At 38.6% G+C, this 21,854-nt stretch overlaps 1 protein-coding gene across 1 annotated transcript in view; it reads left to right on the top strand.

The window, feature by feature from the left end:
* Window positions 1–21,854, top strand: part of DCLRE1C (DNA cross-link repair 1C) — a 70,676-nt gene that overhangs the window by 27,601 nt on the left and 21,221 nt on the right. Inside the window, 2 exon segments of the mRNA XM_023734336.1 lie at window positions 1,098–1,199; window positions 11,585–11,721. Coding sequence (XP_023590104.1) covers window positions 1,098–1,199; window positions 11,585–11,721 — 239 coding nt within the window.

The following is a 21,854-nucleotide window of genomic DNA, read 5'->3' on the forward strand; positions in this document are numbered from 1 at the left end:
CAGTTTTCTGACTCCCATTTGGTGCTTGGCTGAGTTCTTTATCTCTTCATTTGATGTTTTAGGGTTTCAGGATTGTTGTATTCTCTGTTCAGCTTAGTTTTTCGGATCTTTGCTGTGGAGGGACGGCGTGGTGCTTCTGCCTAGAGCGCCATTTTGCTGGAACTCTCTGAGAATGCATCTTTTTTTACTGTTTCATAATTCTAACAACAATCTAGATGTTTGTCATTTAGTTTGTCCTGTTCAGAGATAACCTTTAAGTAAAACTTACACATTGGTTTTAACACTTAAAGTATGTTAACCTTAAATTCTAAAGGTGTCCAAGTCTTCAATATTTGTTTCTCTGCATCTGCCCTTCCGCTGAATCCAGTGCAGTGGAATGTGGTAAGGGATGACCTGGGTCTCCTGCTTCTGGTTCAGCTTTCTTAACCCCATACCAGCTGCCCTTATGTGGCATGTTGTGTGCATATCTTTGAGAATAGGTGATTTTTGTTAATTTTTCTGCTTTGTTCATCGCTACATCTGCAATATTTAGAATAAAGCTTGACATATTGTGTGTGCACCCATTTAAAAAAAAAACCCGTTGCCGTCAAGTCGATTTTTACCTATAGTGACACTGTAGGACATAGTAGAACTGTCCCGTAGGGTTTCCGAGGCTATAGTCTTTACTGAAGTAGACTGCTACATCTTTCTCCCATGGAGCAGCTGGTGGGTTCGAACCGCCAACCTCTCGGTTAGCTGCCAAGCACTTAACCACTGTACCGTGAGGCTCCTGGTAGGTGCACGGCAAATATTAATTGAATGGCTGTTGAAGCAATGAACGACAGTAAGAGCATGATCAAATGAAATCCATGAACCAAGTCTCTGATTTTTTATTACCACTGATAAACCTGACTGGTTGGAATATGGTCTTTGGCCCTTTGTCATATTGACATCCTGACAGAATTCTAATGTGTATTGAAATAGCCAAAGCTAGGTTTCACATACAAATAATGAGTTAGTTCATTAACTGGATGATTTGCCCCTGAATATTTACCTTTGAACGATTTACTTATGGACATTAATTTCAGATAATTTGCCTATCAATTTTATTTCTTTAGGTTCATGTGGATAAACTGGACATGTTTAGAAACATGCCTGACATTCTCCATCACCTCACGACAGATCGCAGCACCCAGATCCACGCCTGTCGCCATCCAAAGGTAAGTATGTAAATTAGGTTTCTCGTATTGTTTGCATGATCCAGAAAAAACAGAATTTTAGGTCTAGAAAGAACCTCAGATACCACATTTTCTAGGCTCCTCAATTTATAAATGCAGAACTCTGACTGAGGTCCAAAGCAGTTTGCTTGGGGTTGTGCAGTGATACGTTGTAGTATTCTTTTGCTGTAAACTTTGTAAATAGACCGAGATCCTTACAGTTTTTTAATGAAATATATTCATACACATTTGAGAATACATATTTATTTGTAATGAAGTAAGAAATACAGCGTTATAATTTATAATTTAAGGAACCATATTTACAATCCACTGGTGTTTATCTTTCATACTCATGACACGTGCATATTTATAAACTTTAGTTTTCTTCTACTCATTTGAGATAAATACCTCGATATAACTTTGCTTCATACCTTGAAATCAGTCCATGTACTTATGGCTCAAGGAGCCCTGCTGGCACAGTAGTTAAAGTGCTTGGCCATTAGCTGCAAAGCCGGCAGTTCAAACCCACTAGTGGAGAAAAGACCTGGCAATCTGTTCCAGTGAAGACTATAGCCTTGGAAAGAAACCTGTGGGGCAGTTCGGCTCTGTCACATGGGGTTGCTGTGAGTCAGAATCAACTCTGCCACACACAACAACATTGATGGCCCATTTTCGAATGAATGTTTCTTATGTCTTTGCAACTCACTTGCAATTTGTTTTCTGATGCCACCATAGAACTCCCTTTTGTTATTAAATGCCGGGTATAAGGCTTCCAATTTGAATGTGCCTTTTAAATTTTTTCTCATGTTAAAAATTAGTAATAGTCAAATGCTATGGTATGAGTGTTCATAATTTTTCTCTATTTTGAAATATCTTAGGATTCCAATGCCAAGTAAGTTTTTAGTAAACCCTGCATTTATACATTTTGATCACTATTGTATTAGTTACAGTGGTTCAATGAGCCAAACGCCTAAAGTAAAATTGCTCAGGTGCCCTAAAGTAAAGCATAATTTTAAACAAAGAAACAAAGTCTTACCCTTAGTATTGAATGTTCTACTTCAGAACTCTGTAAGAGAGCTACAGGGTTAAAAACTTCTGATGGTTGATAAGATGCATGTTAGGACTCCCACTCATGAATGATTTCATCACTGTGTGTGTGTTTGTGTGTGTGTATGTATGTATGTATGTATGTATATACCCAGTGGCTGTTGGACTTGTATTTAACCCTGTGCCTATAAGTGTTTTATTTTTTCTACATTCTCAGACCATACTGCTTTATTACTTAAAAAAAAAAACAAAAAATAAAAAACTGTACACAGGTACAGAGTTTCCAACTCATATTAACAGTTCCTTTTTACACCAAAGAATAAAATATCTTCTGTAAAATTCCCAAAGATGCATAGATTAAAAAGAAAGCTGCCTTTTGTAATACTTCAAACATATTCAGTGAAGTTCTTTTAATATTATCTTATACATGCATCGGTGGTACAGTGGAGAAGATGCAGACCAGCAAGGAAACACAGTGATCAATTCCTGCACTTAAAACACAGTAAATAAAAGTCAACTATATGTGATAGTCACTCTACTGTGAGTCTTTTTAATTACAAGAGATGGATGATCTTAAGGTAATGCCCAGACTATTACTGTTGCTTCTTTAAGGAATGATTGTAATGTATTGCCTGAATCCCTTTCTTAACCCTGAAGAAAAATATATTTTAATCGATAGCATGGCATACTGTCATCACCAAGGGAGGAAAAACCTTTTGAAAATTATCAGTAGGCCTACTTATCTAATCTGACTTTAAAGAAGGTTTAGGAGTATGGTTCCTGGAGAAATCTTCTGTGATGTTTGGCTTTCCAGTGTTAACAATTTCTTTTAATCTGCCTGAGTGGAATAATTGGAGCAGAGAGTTCAGAGAAACTCTGTCCTTAATCTTTATTGGTTTCATTGGCTGGTAGACATTTTATCAGTACATGGCAAGGAGAGTTACATATGGAATATGACATCTCACCTTCTGTATGTGAGTGGAGACCAAACTTCGCAATGATAAGTCTAATTCAATTCTGAACCACTGGAAGGTTACTGGAGCCCTGGTGGCGCAGTGGTTAAGAGCTACGCTGCTAACCAAAAGATCGGCAGCTCAAATCCCCCAGCCACACCTTGGAAACCCTATGGGGCAGTTCTACTCTGTCCTATAGGGTTGGAATCGACTCAACAGCAACAGATTTGGTTTTTTATAGGTTTGGAAAGTTACCATCCCGCTGAAACATTCCCAAAGATATTTGGAGCAAAGCCCCACCACAAGGAAAATGAAGTTAAAATTTTGGAAAAAAAGGTTTTTTCAGTTATAGAATATGAGACCTGAAAGGGGCCTAACAATAATCACCGAGGCTAATCTGGAATTCTCTTCTATTTAGGGATCTTACAGATATAATGGATTCCACTTCTACATTATTTGTCATGATCACTTGTCCTTATAAGGGTAATTTCAGAGTCAAGAATTTTTCTTCTCAAGAAAATTTTTGAGCCACCACAATGAAGCAGATTTATTTTCTTCACCACATAAGAAAATAAATGGCAAGGTTTTTCTTTGTTTTTAAAAATAAGTAAAACTTTCCTGTTTACCTAGGAGCAAAAGCTTTAGGCAAAAAAAAAAACTGTGCAGTCTAACCAAACCATCAAGGATCAGTCTCTAGCTATAAAACAATAACAAATTTTAAGGGTAAATCTCTGTCTATAAAAAAAAATAAATTTTAAGCAGAAGAAACTAAACCATAGGTGTATCGATAGTTTCCAGACTATTCCCACAAAGTGGAAGTCTCATCTGCTGCCAGTGGTCCTTTATTGCTGGTTGCCTGGTTGCCCAGAAATCCTGAAACATCTGAAACATGAACTTTTTGACATGAATCACTTCCAAGACATTAGTTCTAAGAGGTCCAAATTTAGGTCATATAGACTGTGTCAGAAAAACTCCATACCTAGTTATTTTATGTACTACACACTGGTGTTCCCTCTTTTCCTACCGTTTCTGAAACTCTGCACTTTCTGATTATTATAGCTGTAGCAGCTCATTTATTTATTCAGTTTGTACCTTTTGTTTTCGAACGTACTTGAGGACCACTGGAACCAGGCAAGAGGTTAGAGGAAGAGGACTGTTATGCGCCATTCCTGACAGTATGAATGTCTCTTGGTTGCCCCTGTTTATCTTCTGTCTCCCATTTTCAATGGAAGTAAGATCATCTTTAAGTAGAAGACTGATAACACAAACAATAAATTGAAGCCATTGGTTTAAATTTCTATTGCTTCACTAATAAATGCATATATAAAATTACTAGTAACCACCTAACAGTGTACATTTTCGGTCATGCATTGGTAGAATATTAGTACTGTAAAATCAGAATTATAGGCCTGCCACTATTGTTTACACTTTCAACTAGACCTAGTTTTACTTTAATGGTAAATGAAAAGTAAACCTTGATTCAGAGTAATTATGGGAAATAATCAGGATACATGCAGTTTGAACATAAAATGTGGATTAATCAAGTGATCACTAAGAAATGCCGGCAGGCTCTTCAGATCTATCACAATGCCTCTTCGGAACAAAAGTCACATGAGAAAAGGCTAAAATTAGGACCACTGTTCAGGTATAAAAGGCTTATATGCAAATCCTGGTCCTTTTGGGTAGAGAATGACGTAAAAGCTCTGGGAAAAGAAGAGAACCGAAAGTTTTATTTCAGGAGTGGGTTAGAGCCACTAAAAGGAAATCTTTCTAGTGCTTAACCTGGAAACAAATGTACTTAGAGCCCCACTGAAGCAGTCGTGGGTTTTTTGCTTACTGTTCTTTTTGGCAGTAGACATTTACTCTAGAATGGCGTTACTCTTCTGCTTTGTCACCTTATTTTTCTCCATTGGCTTCTGGGTGTATTTTCAAAAAGAAAAAGTTTATTGTATATTTAAGATTAAAAAAAATAAATAACCCGAGAACTTAGATGGCTGGCTTTTCTTCCTGCTTACGGTTAGGGAAGTTGGGATTTAAAAAAACTGAAAAACAAAAAGATTGAAGGGAATAGCTAAAGACTGTGGCTCTAACCCACTCCTGGAAACCCTGGTGGCATAGTGGTTAAGAGCTCAGGCTGCTAACCAGAAGGTTGGCAGTTTGAATCCACCAGGAGGTCCTTGGAAACCCTGTGGGGTCGCTGTAAGTCAGAATCAACTTGATGGCAACGGGTTTGGTTTTTGTTTTTTTTAACCTACTCCTTTAGGAAACATAGCCTTTAACTTAAACAAAAGTGGATATTTCTCACATGTACTATCACATATTTATATACATTCATACTATTTTAAAAGGAAGAAAAAAATATTTCGTATATGCTCTTTACTTAGAACATACCTTTTCCCTTTTGGGCAACTCTGCTGATAACAAAGCCCCAAAAACTCAAGTGATAACACTTATTCTGCTGTACAACCTTGCTAATGCAATTTACTATACATTCAAAACTGTTATTGCTACAAAAAGTCTACCTCTTAAAATTATTAATTCATTTTATGACTTTTTCTTTTGGCAACAGGAAATATCCTTTCTTATATACTGTGCTATTTTGCATTATCTTTCAGAGGTATTTAAACATTTTTTAAAATGCCTTTCAGAAATGGATTCTCCCAGGCACTAAACTACTAGAACCCAGAGGTCAACTACTTTAAGTACACTATGAGAATCTAAACCTGGTCCCTGGAGATCTGCTGCTAAAGGGCCTACTAGTTCAAGCTTGCTTGATACACATTAAAATTGATTTGTATTTTCTGTCTTACTAACTTTAGAATCTGTGTCAATAAATCCTAAAATCTCTTAATACTGAGATTTGAAAATCACCTCAGAAAAATACGATGTCCAAGTTTTCAAGGCAGCTTTTAGAGATAAGAATTCCTTTTCCACAGAAAGCTGTATTATGCTTTCAAAATAAAACAACTGCTTTATTTCCACAAGGAAAGTAGAAAAAAGTGAAAGCTGTCTGAGGCTTACTCTAACCCAGGAAAAGAGTTCACTTATTACATGGCAACTTGGGTACTCCATCTAGCTACATTTCCAGTTCTCAAGGTCTAGAATCCCGCCAGTATACACTCCAGCAAATTTGGAGATAGGAAGAGCCTGTGACAAATTCATAAGCTAGGACACTCTAAACTACTGACAAAGTATTTTTCCTTTAACACATAGCATGCTGCAGACAGGAAATGTAAATAGTCTGCAGATTAGAAAAGCACTCACTGAAGCAATTAATACAGCATCTTAGTAAGACATGCAAAGTGTAAAATAATTTCTTGATGTAAAAGGAGTGGGAAAATAGTGAACTTAAAAGACATACAATGTGGAGATAGTGTAAGAACAGTCTCAGACCAAGAGAGGAAAGCAGTATGATGAAATGGGTCTGTGTTTTGATTTGAGGTTTTGTAAGTGCGAGAACAGCTTGGGGGCAGTGTCTGATCTGCTCCAGCCCCGCAAGCGGGAAGGAGAACCAAGATCAACAGCCAGAGGCTGGCTTCCTGTGAGGTGGAAGCCAGACAAGCCTCCTCTCTTCGCCGTCTCTAGCAATTCTGACACCACCCGTCCCTCCCACGGCACTCTTTACTGGTTTCAGTAATTCATTGCAGTGGCCACACAGAACTCACAGACCATACTTAAACAATTATAGGGTTTATTAGGGAAATAACAGTTAGAATTCAAGAACACTCAGGATACAGTTCTTCCATTAGGATAGCCTCTCCTCAGCTGTGCTAGCAGGCACACCTCTCCCTGGCCCTTAGTCTCTGCCCAAAGGCACTCAGCTTTCCCTCTTCATGGGCTGGGAAGCCCACTGCGCCGTCTCCTGCTGCCTGATCTCTCCTCCTTTGGTGGTGGCTCTTCTCTCTGCTCTGGAATTGGTGGTCTTTTAAGGCAAAACTGACTAATCCCCTTGGTGGGCCACAATCGTCTTATTTGCACAGCCCCACCCAATCACCTGGGTGGGAGTCACAAGACCATGGCTAGAAAGGCCACACACAAAAGTAATTAATCACACCACAGTAAGACACAAAGGCAGTCAGTTTCCACCTGCCTCGTGGAAAGTTTAAATATCCACAAACACAAAATTTCAGATTGTCACCCCATATTTCTATTCATAAACGAGTCTTTTTGGCCTTAATCTCCTTTCCCCAAGGAAGAATATCACAAATTTAGATATTTATGAAAAAATGTCTAGATTTTCCAGTCTTTTTACACTATTGGTTATTATCGATAGTTCATCCTGAAGTTTATAATTACTACTAGGCTCATACATTAACCCTTAACATAGCACTATAATTTGCTACCAAGCAATAATGCTTACAAAACTATACACATCTCAAAATGGAAGACATTGGTGACTTTGTTGTTCTTAAACAACTTCTAACCTCTTGTCCACAAGTATTAAAATATACACACATATATGTTCTATTTCACATATCCTGTTTTTTGTTTAACTTTTCAAAAGAAAACTTGCCAGCTAACATGGGTGAGCAAAAGAAAGGAAGTAGGCACAGATGCAGATCAAGGCATAATCCTGCTGGAAACTGTAGTTTTTGCCATCAGGAAACCCAAAAACCCAAAACCCATTGCCATCGAGTTGATTCTGACTCGTAGTGATCCTATAGGACAGAGTAGAACTGGCCCATAGAGTTTCCAAGGAGTGGCTGTTGGATTCGAACTGCTGACATTTTGGTTAGCAGCTGAGCGCTTAACCACTGTGCCACCAGGGCTACTTACCATCAGGAAGGGGACTAAAATAAGGCAGGAAAAAAAATGTAGATATGTTAACACTGGGCAAGTACAACTGGAGTATACTCATTTTGTGAAGTGCCATCTGGTGACAATCATGGAATATGCAAGAACAGTTTGAAAGGGAGCATTAACAGTGGTTCTGTTAGCTATGAACTGAAAAAATGTAAAGTATCTGGAGAAGCAGGATCTGCTACCTGCTCAAATAAGTGGGCTGGTTTCACTGGTGCTCTGATATAGGTACACTATCGCCTGCCAAATGATCTTACCCAAAAAGCTGTCAGGACACGAAGAGGATGGATAACAATCAATTAATTGGAAGACACAAATTCTGCACAATACATTCTGAACAAACTGGTGGGATAGGTTCCGTTCTGTTTTTAACAATTTCGAAATACCAAAGGAAAACATCAGGAAGTGGCTGGGAGGTCACTTGGAGGAGAATTTAAGTTATCTTTAACCACAGTTATTTCTAGTATGCTTTACCACTAAGTAATTGCCCTCAAAGCAAAGTGTGTTTTATCTACACTATATAATTATGTTACTGAAAAGCCTTCCTTTTGACTAATCATTAGAGTGCTCAACATTTCACATTTTTTGCCATTTCTATCAATATCAAATTTTGGTAAATCTGCTTCAAATTCCTAGCATCATAGCATGCATGGCTCTGAGCAAACTTTCGTTATAATGCAGACGATCTAAGACTGTCTGTTCTTAATTTCATCTCAGAAGTTTAAATTCTTTTTCCCATCTCAAAGGATCGTAGGTAAATTTCTCCTCTCCTTCTGTAAGAACCTAACAATTCATACAGTGGTCCTGTGGGTTTGGAACTAAGGATACCTTTCTTCTACATTTGTTCATGTGGCGTAATTTTTTAAGTGAAGGAAAGGTAGATCCGTGTTTCTTGTTGAAATTTCTCTTTCTTCTTTGAGGCTTTTTTTTTAGACCCTGAGTTTTTTCTTAAATCTACACTGATGCAACTACAAATTTGGGAACATTGCCTCTGAGGCCCATTCTCTAATGAGAAGCTTAAGTTCTGACCAGGGAAAGAGTTACCTGAGTCCTAGCTTTTTCAGCCTAAGATTACACCTGTCACCTAGAAAAATAAATCAAACACTCAAGTACTCATCTTGAATGGAAGGGAAAAAGTTACTTATGGTTTTATAAAAAATGGAGCTAAAGAATGTAACACACCATAAAGTCAAATGGAGCTGCAAAGGCATCTTTGCTTCTTTTTCTTAGGAGAAAGAAATCATGTGAAAACTTTTCTCATTTCCCCCCACTCTTTTATGTCCACAGTTGAAGGGTCCATAACATCTTCTGACTGAAAAACCACTCATGCTAGTCTTCGTCTAGCCATGGCAGCATGAGAAACCAAGTCCCAAGTGCTATTATAAAACTCCACAAAGGATGAAGTAATTTATAACACAGCAGCCTCATTTCCTAGGGAGGTAAAAAGGCTTCCATCACTGGATGCGGGACTGTTGTCTTTTACCACTCTTTCACTAAACTCAAGTATGTATTCAGAGGGCTAGCTTCTGCACGATACAATATGGTCCTTCCTTAGATGAATGAAAAAACATTTTAAAATACCAGTGTCCAAAGACTTCTGAGGAAAAAAGTGAACAGAGCTATCTTCTCTTGGAGAAAAATCGTTCTTCTCATCCAAAAATGTGGATTTATGCATGCAAAAATGTGTATTTGTACAGAGACTGTGATGGTTTATTCACATATGAAAATTAATCCCAAGATATCTTGTCTTTATGCAACTTTATCACATCAATTGCAAAATTGAACCTTTGTTTATTCAGGAAGTATCTGTCATGAGATGAGCCAGGATTTAGATACGTAAATATATGTAATTTTTTACCATCTCTTTCATTTGAAATTGGAAAGTATATTTGGAATTTACTGCTGCAGTCTGAGCTGTGCTTTTCATGATACTGGCTGAAACTGGAAGACGTTAAAAAAAAACATAAAAAACCTGAAGTCATCCATGCTTGCTATTTATTTAATCTTCTTGTATAGAACAAAAGGTAAAGAATTCACAAATACCACCATCAAAGCATGTATTTCAAATTAAACATCAGACTTCAGTTTTCAAAATAATTTCTTTACAGTTAGACAAATAGCAGCAGAAGACCCACGTCAGTTGATTCTTTCTTCGGAGAAGTTGGCAGGATGACTGCATCCTAGAGGCTTCTCTGTGTTGAATTTGAGAGGTGGAAGAAAAAGAAAAGCGGCCTTTTCCATTCCAAATCGTGGAGATAAACTGTAGAGAAGAGACATCCACATTTCAAGAATAGGGAGAGTGGCTGGATAAAAGAAACAGGGTCACCTGCTCCAGGAGACGACACAGAAATGCTTGCCAAGTCCTGAGTTCAGAATTTTGTTTTCTTTCTGAGATGAAGAAAATATAAAAGCACCTAAAGTTCAAGGAAAATGTTCTTGTGATAGGGAACCCCCGTAGTCCGTCAGATGCATTTGGCCTGCCCCTTGGCCCCAAGGCTGCCTCCCAGGCTGCTCCTCAGTCCACTATCTTCGCTCCTCTGCCTATAAGTGTTTTAACTGGCAGGGTTATTTTTTTCTCTGAATACTCTCATGTCCCACAAACTGGTCTAATTTGTAACTGCTACTGCTGTCATCTCATACTCACATAGGGTTGCTGTGAGTTGGAATCAGCTCGACGGCACACAGCAACACAACTGCAGTCATTCCCCACATTTGGCTACTTTCTTGAAATGCTACTTCTGGGTGGCTTAAGCTATTTCTTAGGTCATTTAGCCTTTAAAACTACTGACCAGTAGAGACCACTCAGGGCCTTGTAGCAATCTCATCCAAACTGCGTGATAGCACCACAGGGACCCTGATGAAATTTGCTTTGGATGGAATGTTAATGGTATTTGGAAAAGTAGTCCCATTATTTCTCAACCTTTAAAATTTTTTAATTACTTTTTTCCCTCCAACTTTATTTTGAAAAATGGGAAATCAACAGTGAAATAATAAGACTAGTAGAATCTTCATTTGGATTTACCAGTTTGTTAACATTTGCCATATTTGCTTTCTCTCTTTCTCCCTCTCTCTGTAATCACCCTCTGCCTTGCCCTGAACCATTTGAGTAAGCTGCAGACTTCATGACACATCATCCTGAATCCTTCAGCATGGATCTCTTAACAAAGACATTCTCCTATATAACCATAATACATTTACCACACTCAGGAAATTTAACATTGATACAACACTATTAGATATTATACGGTCCAAACTCACATTTCCCTAGTTGTCCCAATAGTGTTTTTTATAGCTTGTGGGGTGGGGAGAGCAGAGGCCACCAGTATTTAATTAAGGATCATGTGTCCATTCAGTCATGTCTCTTTACTCTCTCTTAATATAGATCAAGTCTCTAAGCCTTTTGTCTTTCTTTCATGACATTGATATTTTTGAAGAGTCTAGACTAGTTGTTTTGTAGAATGTTCCCCGACTTGGAATTATCTGATTATTTCCTCATATCTGCGTTTGTATTTGGGACTGTGCTTAAAAATAGATTGTTGAAAATCTAGAACTGTTCTCCTATTTTTTTTTTTTTTTTATCTTTTTTAGGCAGAGGAATATTTTCAGTGGAACAAATTACCCTGTGGAATTACTTCCAAAAATAGAATTCCACTCCACACAATCAGCATTAAGCCATCCACTATATGGTTTGGAGAAAGAACAAGAAAAACACATGTAATTGTGAGGTAAGAGAACAATGTGTCATAGGTCTTCTGAGAGAAACCTTGCTTTGAGGTAAATTATCTGATTTAACTTTGGTTAAATGCAGTCTTGCCTTAGTCCAAAAAGGGGATATATTATAATTTTGAGAAATAATTTCTTAAATTTAAACTTTATAGACAATGTGTTTTGGTGTTAGTGGAAACATCTAATTAAAATATACTTTGTTGTGTTTTCAGTGAAGGTTTACACAGAGTTTAGGTACCCGTTCAAAAATTTCTACACAAATTGTTCATTGACGTTGGTTACATTCTTCAGAATTTACAAACATTCTCATTATTTCTGTTCTGGTTGTTCCATTTCCATTAATCTAGTTTCCCTGTCCCCTTACAGTCTTTTCTTTTTTTTTTAAATATTTTCTTATGTTTTAGGTGAAAGTTTACATAGCAAATTAGATTCCCATTCAACATTTCATACACAAATCGTTCTGTGACATTGGTTAAAATCCCCGAAATATGTCAGCACTCTCACCATTTCCACTCCGCCTGCCCCATTTCCATGTATCCAGTTTCCTTGCCCCTCCTTGCCTTCTTCTCTTTGCTTTTGTGTAAATGTTGACCATATGGTTGATTGTTTAACTGTTTAACCATATAGTGGAATGTTTAAAGAAGCACATTCCTCATGGGTGTTATTGTTTATTTTATAGGCCAATCTATTCTTTGGCTGAAAGCAGACCTCTGGGAGTGGCTTCAGTTCCAGGTTAAAAGGGTATCTTAGGGCAGTAATCTCGGGGGTCTCTATCAGTCCAGTAAATCTGGTCTTTTTTATGAATTTGGGTTTTGTACTACATTTTTCTCCCAATCTAACTGGGAACTTATATTGTATCCCTGGTCAGAACTGTTGGTACTGGTAGCCAGGCACCATCTAGTTCTTCTGGTCTCAGGATAGAAGAGGCTCTGTGGTTCCTATGGGCCATTAGTCCTGTGGACTAATTTCTTCCTTGAGTCTTTGATTTCCTTCAATGTCCTTTGCTCCAGAAGGGAAGAGACCAATAGTTGTATCTTAGATGGCTGCTTGCAAGCTTTTAAGACCCCAGACACTGCTCACCAAACTAGGATGGAGAACATTATCTTTATGATCTAAGTTATGCCAGTTGACCTAGTTGTCCCACGAGACTATGGTCCTGAGCCTTAAACCCAGTAAATCAATCCCATGATGTGTTTGGGTTGCTATGAGTCAGAATGGACTTGACAGCAACTGGTTTGGTTCTGGGTTTTTTAGGAAGTATCCATAACTGTGCCCCCATGTGCTTTATTGTGTATATGAATATATATGCAGCTCATACAAACATGTATATACATATGCCCACAAATATACCTGTATATGCACATGCGTGTACTTCCATGCCTTCCCACAGCCATATAGCATACATATCTACCCATATAGCTACTCACATATTTTTTGCTTGTTATTACTGTTATTGCAAAATTGTATGTTATAGCATTTACTGTAGTTGTCCTTTATTCTTGAGTACCTCTCAGTGTCTTCATTTGCCTTGGTCACGCTGTGCTGACATCCCCATATTGTATATTGCTTTTCCCATCACCAGAATTAACACGTGTCTACCATCTAGAGAAAGATGTGGCAGTCTGCTTCTGTAAAGATTTACATCCTTGGAAACCCTATGCGGCCGTTCTACTCTGTCCTGTAGGGTCGCTATGAGTCGGAATTGACTGAACGGCAGTGAGTTTTTGGTTTTGGTTTTTCACCCTCCCTCCCTCTCCCATCCCTGGTAACCATCAAAGAACATTGCTTTCTGTGTGTATACCTGTTCTTGACTTTTTATAAAAGTGGTGTCATGCAATATTTGTCCTTTCGTGTTTGACTTATTTCACTCAGTATAATGCCCTCCAGATTCATCCATGTTATAAGATGTTTCAGGGACTCATCATTATTCTTTATCATTGCATAGTGTTCCATTGTATGTATGTACCACAATTTGTTTATCCATTCATCCGCTGATGGGCACTTAGGTTGTTTCCATCTTTTTGTTATTGTGAATAGTGCTACAACAAACGTGAGTGTGTGTATGTCTATTCTTGTCACTGCTCTTATATCTCTAGGATATATATCTAGGAGTGGGATTGCTGGAACATAAGGTATTTCTGTTTCTAGCTTTTGAGGGAGCGTCATACCATTTTCCATAGTGGTTGTACCATTTTACAATCCCACAGCAGTGTATAAGAGTTCCAATCTCCCCTACAACCTTGCCAGCATTTGTTTTCTGTTTTTTTGATCAGTGCCATTTTTACAGACGTGAGATGGTATCTCATTGTAGTTTTGATTTGTATCACTCTAACGGCTAATAATCGTGCTCATTTCTTTAGGTGTTTATTAGCCACCTGTATTTTCTCTTTGGTGAAGTCTCTGTTCATGTCCTTTGTCCATTTTTTGATTGGATTGTCTTTTTGTTGTTGAGGTGTTGAAATTTTCTATATATTTTAGAGATTAGACCCTTGTCGGATATTTCGTTGCCAATCTTTTTCCCAGTCTGTAGGTTCTCTTTTCACTCTTTTGGTAGAGGCTTTTGATGAGCATAAGTATTTAATTTTTAGGTGGTCCCAGTTACCTAGTTTATCTTATGTTGTTCATGCATTTTTAGTTGTGTTTGATAGTGTATTTATGCCAAAAATTAGGACCCCTAGCTTTGTCCTTATGTTATCTTCCAGGAACTTTATAGTTTTAGGTTTAACATTTAGGTCTTTGATCCATTTTTAGTTTTTGTGTGTGGTGTGAGGTATGGATCCTGTTTCATTTATCTGCAAATCGATATCCAGTTTTGCCAGAGAAGTACATAATTTATAAATAAAGATATAAATATACATATAAGGAGTGTGTCAGAAAATTTTTCATCATTAGGACAGATTGAAGTCATATCCCAAAGTCCAGCTTTCAGCCAAAAATTAGACAGGCCTGTAAAACAAACAACACATGTGAGGAACACACTTCTTAGTTCAATCAAGTATTCGAGACAAATGGGCAACATCTGCCCAAAAGCAAAGACAAGAAGGCAGGAAGGGACAGGAAAACTGAGCGAATGGACGCAGGGAACCCAGGATGGAAAGGGAAAGGGGGAGAGCGCTGACACAATACAGGGATTACAACCGATGTCACAAAACAATTTGTGTATAGATTTTTGAATGAGAAACTAATTTACACTGTAAACTTTCACCTAAAGCACAATAAAATGAAATAAAAGAAAAAAAATGGAAGTCCACAGCTGCTAACCGAAAGGTCGGCAGTTCAAATCCACCAGCCACCCCTTGGAAACCCTATGGGGCAGTTCTTCTCTGTCCTTGGGGTCGCTATGAGTTGGAACCAACTTGACAGCACCTAACAACAACAACAACAACATTTAAAAAAAAGAAGTGTGAATGCACTAGTCTATTAAGGGAAACAAGATAAGTAAGTTGTTTCTAGGGAATGTGACAAGTGCTATAATCGTACATAGGAGAGAACTCCTGGTTGTTCTGGTTGGGAAAGTGAAGAAAGCTTTACACGGTAGACATGGAATTTGCCAAACTGACAAGGAAGTGAAGGATATTCCAGTACCAGGGATATTTTGAGGAGCCCTGGTTGCACAAGGGAGCTCTGGTGGTACAGTTGTAAAAGCGCTTGGCTGCTAACCAAAAGGTCGGCAATTCGAACCTCCAGCTGCCTTGAGGGAGAAAGATGTGACAGTCTGCTTCCATAAAGATTACAGCCTTAGAAAAGCTTTGAGGCAGTTCTACTCTGTCCTTTAGGGTTGCTATGAGTTGGAATCAACCCGGCAGCAGTGAATTTGTTCTCGAAGTGGTTGAAGCACTTGGCTGCTAACCGAAAGGTCAATGGTTCAAACCTAACAGCTGCTCTGTGGGAAGAAGATGTGGCAGTCTGCTTCCATAAAGATTACAGCCTTGGAAACTGTATGGGGCAGTTTTGTCCTGTCCTATGAGATCGCTATGAGTCACAGTCAACTCGACATCAACAAGTTTGGTTTCTTTTTGTTGGTGGGGAGGGATATTTTGAATCTTTAAAGATCTTATACCAAATAGAACTTTCTGACTTGTAGGATGGAAGACCAGAGTGACCGTGCATGCTTTTTTCTGGGAGGCAGGTTTCAAAGTTGATCCAATAAATGGACTGGATTCTAATGCAAATGAGGGTTTGTTGTATGCCAGTATGCCCGGAGCTGAGAGCAGGCTAAGAAGCAGATGGGATCATGGAATGTTGGGGCTAGGTAGACCCAGATAGTGAAGTTAGGATGCATGCTGAGCTCAGGGCTTCGGTAAGAGCTCATCACAATCAATTTTAAGCACTTTGTGTTCTTGATAATGCAGTATAGGGGAAAAGTTCATAGGAGGTAATTTTTTTTTTTTAATAAGCAATTTTTAAGATATGAAAATAAACCTGGCCACTGCAGGGATGGGATTTGGCATTGAAAGAGATAAAATGCCTTGGAAGTTTCATATGACTTGGTGTTAGAGAAGGAGTAGGTAGAAAATATACATGTTTATCCTGAGCAAGGAGACCTGGTAACACAGTGGTTAAGAGCTCTGCTGCTAACCAAAAGGTTGGCAGTTCAAGTCTACCAGTTACTCCTTGGAAACCCTATGGGGCAGTTCTACTCTGTCCTGTAGGGTTGCTATGAGTTGGAATCGACTTGATGGCAATGAGTTTTGTTTTGTTTTGTTTTTTAATCATGAGCAAACTTCCTTTTACTGGATCTTCAGAAGTATTTCATGAAACACTGGATCCCACCATACACTGAAAACCATGAGTCAGGACCTAAATGCCTTTTGGTATCAGCTTAGTTCGACAGTGATTATCAATGCCTGATAGCTCTGTGGAAATTGGTGTCCTTCGAAGGTTTATATTGAAAAAAACTCAGGAGCTCTCTGCTGTGTAAGAATATAGCACTTACCACATTCTCTAGAAACAATTTACTTATCTTGTTCCCCTTACAGATGAGTGTACTCAAACTTTTTTTTTTTTTTAGCAATCACATCTGTGTCAGTGATGTAACTGAACAATGCTTCTTAGTTTAGGGAGGAGCTAATGTCTGGGAAACAGAAATATAATTTAAAAGAACAAGTTGGCTTCTCCCAAACAAGGTTTTGTTTAACTGGGTTGGCTCCTATTAGAACAGGAGTGAGGATCTCTTACTTCTCTAATAATTAGCTCATAGTCTTGGACAAATAATGTAACTTTTCTATGCTTCAGTTTTAAGTAGGACTAAATGATCTCTAACATCTCTTCTGCTGTATCCTAAAGGAACTGGTCATTTAGATGAGGAAGAAATATATAAAGATGAAAAAAGGTAAATACCAAGAAATGCTTTTAAAAGTTTAGACAATGGTAGGCTGTGAGTAGAAGAGAGAATGTTAGGTCCTAAATTCATAATTGAAAAATAAATTACAAAATCGCAATTGTTATAAGAGCTTAGAGGAGGGCACAACTGGAGTAAACCTCAACTGCTTTTAATTCTCACAGACGTCCCATTATTCTTTGTGCTCTGTTAATGTCTTGTCTTTTTTGATCAATTTAGATATCACTTCTTCTGGAATAGCCTTTGCTGACTCCAAAGGAAAGTATAGATAGAGAAGTGAAGAACACAGAGGCCTCAACTGAGAGAATAGCTATGTTAGAGCTCAGATAAGGAAGAGGACAGTTAATGTGTTAGTCTTAGCAGTGATGCCTTCTTGGAAATCTAATCATACACGTTGGCCTTAACTTTTTAAGCAAGATAAAAAAAGAAAAACCAACTCAAACCCATTGCTTTCAAGCTGATTCTGACTCCTAGTGACCCAATAGGACAGGGTAGAACTGCTCCCTAGGGATTCCAAGGCTGTAATCTTTACGGAAGCAGACTGCCACATCTTTCTCCTGAGGAGTGGCTAGTGGGTTTGAACTAACCTTTTGGTTAGCAGCCGAGCACTTAACTGTGCCACAAGAGCTCCTTTTAAAGCGGGATGCAGAGGAGTTAAAGTGCTCAGATAGGGAAAATCACAGTAATCAGGAAAAGTTAAAGAGAGTAGAAGTAGTATTACTTGGATGAAAGCGTGATGAGGATAATAGAATTGCTCAATGCAAATGATCTCTTTATTTTTATTTATTTATACAAGGAAGTCAATCAGATTGATTTTCAACTCCATAGAGGAGAGAATAAGCTAACAATAAGGACAGTAATAATCCGCAAAACAAAAACCTCTGCATGATGTTTAAGTTTCAGGAAAAATGTTCAGAAATCTCTGTTTTAAAACTTTGCTGCAGTGTTAAGGATCAGAAGAACTTCATCTTAATTATTACAAGTTTGTATTTTCTTATAGCTTTGGAAAAAAAAGTGCCTCTAAGGAAAGAAACTTGATTTGTATCACTGATTTTACAGCCAGTGATATTATTGTGAATAATCTTTCATTTTCACAGTAGCCATTGTTTTATATTCTTTGTAATTACTAAGCAGTGATTCATAAACATTGAACATAACTCAAACGTGTGGAGGTCCTTAATTCGTGTTTTCTAACAGGGAAAAACCAACAAGATTCATTAGTACCAAGTTACCTTTCTCCTTGTGCGTCATGATTTAGGGAATAGTTGGTAGCAGACATTGATGATTCAGTGGTAGAATTCTTGCCTTACACGAGGGAGACCCGGGTTTCATTCCAGCCAATGCACCTCATGCGCAGCCACCACCCTTCCCTCAGTGGAGGCTTGCTGTGCATAGGTGGACCAGGAAGAAAGGCCTGGTAATCTACAAAAAGTAGACCGCAAGCTAAAATGTATTTCTTTTTATTTTTTTTTATTGTACTTTAGATGAAGGTTTACAGAACAAATAGTTTCTCATTAAACAGTCAGTATACATATTGTTTTATGACATTGGTTAACAACACCATGACATGTCAACACTCTTCTTCTCAACCTTGGAGGACCTTTTTTTTTTCTGAAAATATACATAGCCAAAGTTCACCATTTCAAAAGTTTTTACCCGTACAATTCAGTGACATTGATTACATTCTTCCAGTTGTGCTGCTGTTCTCACTATCCTTTTCCAAATTATTCCATCACCATTATCTTCAACTCACTGTCCCCTGGGCTTTCCATCAAACCTTTTGATTTGCTGTTGTCAATTTGATCTCACATAGATAATTTTTTCTTTTTTTTTGTACTTTAGAAGAAGGTTTACAGAACAAATAGTTTCTCATTAAACAGTTTGTACACATATTGCCCTATGACAGTGGTTAACAACGCCACGACGTGACAACACTGTCCCTTCTCAACCTTAGGTTCCCTATCACCTGCTTTCCTGTTCCCTCCTGCCTTTTAGTCTTTGTCCCTGGACTGTTGTGCCTCATTAGTCCCGTTCTGCTTTATGGGGCTGTCCAATCCCCAGCTGAACGGTGAACCTCGGAAGTGACTTCACCACTGAGCTAAAAGTGTGTCTGGGGGCCATACTCTTGGGGTTTCTCTAGTCTTTCAGGCCAGTAAATCTGGTCTTTTTTTTGTGTGTTAGAATTTTGTTCTACATCCTTCTCCAGTTCATCCAGGACCCTCTGTTGTGATCCTGGTCAGAGCAGTCAGTAGTGGTAGCCGGGCACCATCTAGCTGTACTGGTGGAGGCCGTGGTAGCTGTGGTCCATCAGTCCTTTGGACTGATCTTTTCCTCATATCCTGTTCTCTTCATTCTCCCATGTGCCCAAAGGGGTGAGACCAGTGGAGTATCTTAGATGGCTGCTTACAGGCTTTTAGGACCCCAGACGCTACTCACCAAGGTAAAATGTAGAACGTTGTCTTTATAAACTGTTTTATACCAGTTGAGCTAGATGTTCCCTGAGACCGGGGTCCCCACAGCCCTCCGCCCAGCAGTTTAGTCCCTCAGGGAGTTTGGATGTGTCTATGGAGCTTCCATGACCTTTCCTTGTACAAGTTGTGCTGGCTTCCCCAGTATTGTGTACTGTCTTACCCTTCACCAAAGTTAACACTTATCTATTGTCTGTTTAGTTCCCCTGCCCCCTACCCCTTTCATCCCTGGTAACCAACAAAGGTTGTTTCTTTTTGTGTAAACTTTTTCATGAGTTATTATAGTAGAGATCTCATACAATGTTTGTCCTTTTTGATTGACTTATTTCATGTAGCATAATGTCCTCCAGTTTGATCCAAGTTATGAGATGCTTCACAGATTCATCATTGTTCTTTATCGTTGCATAATACTCCATTGTGTATATGTACCATAGTTTGTTTATCCATTCATCTGTTGATGGGCATTTAGGTTGTTTCCATCTTTTTTGCTACTGTGAGTAGTGCTGCAATGAATATGGTGTGCATATGTCTATTCATGTGACAGCTCTTATTTCTCTAGGATATATTCCTAGGAGTGGGATTGCTGGATCGTATGGTATTTCTATTTCTAGCTTTCTAAGGAAGCACCATATTATTTTCCAAAATGGTTGTATCATTTTGCATTCCCACCAGAAGTGCATAAGAGTTCCAGTCTCCCTGCAGCCTCTCCAACATTTGTTATTTCCAGTGTTTTTGATTCGTGCCAGTAATGCCGGGGGCGAGATGGTATCTCATTGTGATTTTAATTTGCATTTCTCTAATGGATAGTGATCGAGAGCATTTCCTCATGTGTCTTGTTGGCCACTTGAATGTCTTTTTTGGTGAAGTGTCTGTTCATTTCCTTTGCCCTTTTTTTTGTTTGCCGTTGTAGTTTAAATGAAGTTTACATTTCAAATTAGTCTCCCATACAAAAACTTACACATACGTTGTTATGTGACCCTAATTGCTCTCCCCATACTGTGACAGCACACTCCTCTTTCCCACCCCTGATTCCTCATGTCCATTCAACCAGCTCCTTGCCCTCTATGCCCTCCCATCTCACCTCGGACAGAAGCTGCCCGTTGAGTCTCTTGTATCCTCTTGAGCCAAGAGGCACACTCCTCACGAGTATCACTTTGTGTCCCATAGTCCAGTCCAATCCCTGTCTGAAGAGTTGGCCTCAGAAAATTGTTTCATTTGTGAGCTGATAGAGAATCTGGGGACCATGCCTTCCGGGGTTCCTCCAGTCTCATTCAGACCATTAAGTCTGGTATTCTTACTAGAATTTGAGTTGTGCACCCCACCTTTCTCCTGCTGCATCAGGGATTCTCTGTTCTGTTCCCTGTCAGGGTGGTCGTTGGTGGTAGCTGGGCACCGTTAGTTTTTCTGGTTTCATTCTTTGCCCCTTTTTTAATTGGATTATTTGTCTTTTTGTTGTGGAGGGGTTGGATTTTCTTGTAGATTTTAGAAATTAGACCTTTGTCTGACTTGTAATGTTCAAAAATTTTTTCACAGTCTGTAGGGTCTCTTTTTACTCTATTGATGAAGTCTGTTGATGAGCATAAGTGTTTAATTTTTAGAAGAACCCAGTAATCTACCTTATCTTCTGGGATTTGTGTGTTGTTGGTTATGGTTGAATCCTGTTCATGCCATGCATTAGGGCCTCTAGCGTTGATCCTATTTTTTCTTTGAACTTTATAGTTTCTGGCTCTATCTTTAGGTCTTTGATCCATTTTGAATTAGTTTTTGTGTATGGTGTGAGGTATGGATCCTGTTTCATTTTTTTTGCAGATGAACATCCAGTTTTGCCAGCACCATTTGTTAAAAAGACTGTCTTTTCCCCATTTGATGGACTTTGGGCCCTTGTCGAAGATCAAGTGACCGTAGGTGGATGAATTTACATCTGGGTTCTCAGTTCTGTTCCATATTTCAATGTATCTGTCATTGTACCAGTACCAGGCTGTTTTGACTACCGTAGCTGTATAGTAGGTTCTGAAGTCAGGTAGTGCGAGTCCTCCTACCTTATTCTTCTTCTTCAGTAGAGCTTTACTTATCTGGAGCGTCTTCCGTTTCCATATAAAGATAATGATTAGTTTTTCCATCTCTTTAAAGAATGTTGTTGGTATTTGGATTGTGATTGCATTGTATTTGTAAATTGCTTTGGATAGAATTGTCGTCTTCACTATGTTGAGTCTACCTATCCATGAGCTTGGTATGTTTTTCCATTTATGTAGATCCCTTTGGGTTTCTTGCAGTAGTGTTTTGTAGTTTTCTCTGTATAGGTCTTTTACATCCCTGGTTAGAT

The sequence above is a fragment of the Trichechus manatus genome, unplaced genomic scaffold (assembly GCF_000243295.1).
Source record: "Trichechus manatus latirostris isolate Lorelei unplaced genomic scaffold, TriManLat1.0 scaffold00067, whole genome shotgun sequence".
NCBI lineage: Eukaryota > Metazoa > Chordata > Mammalia > Sirenia > Trichechidae > Trichechus > Trichechus manatus.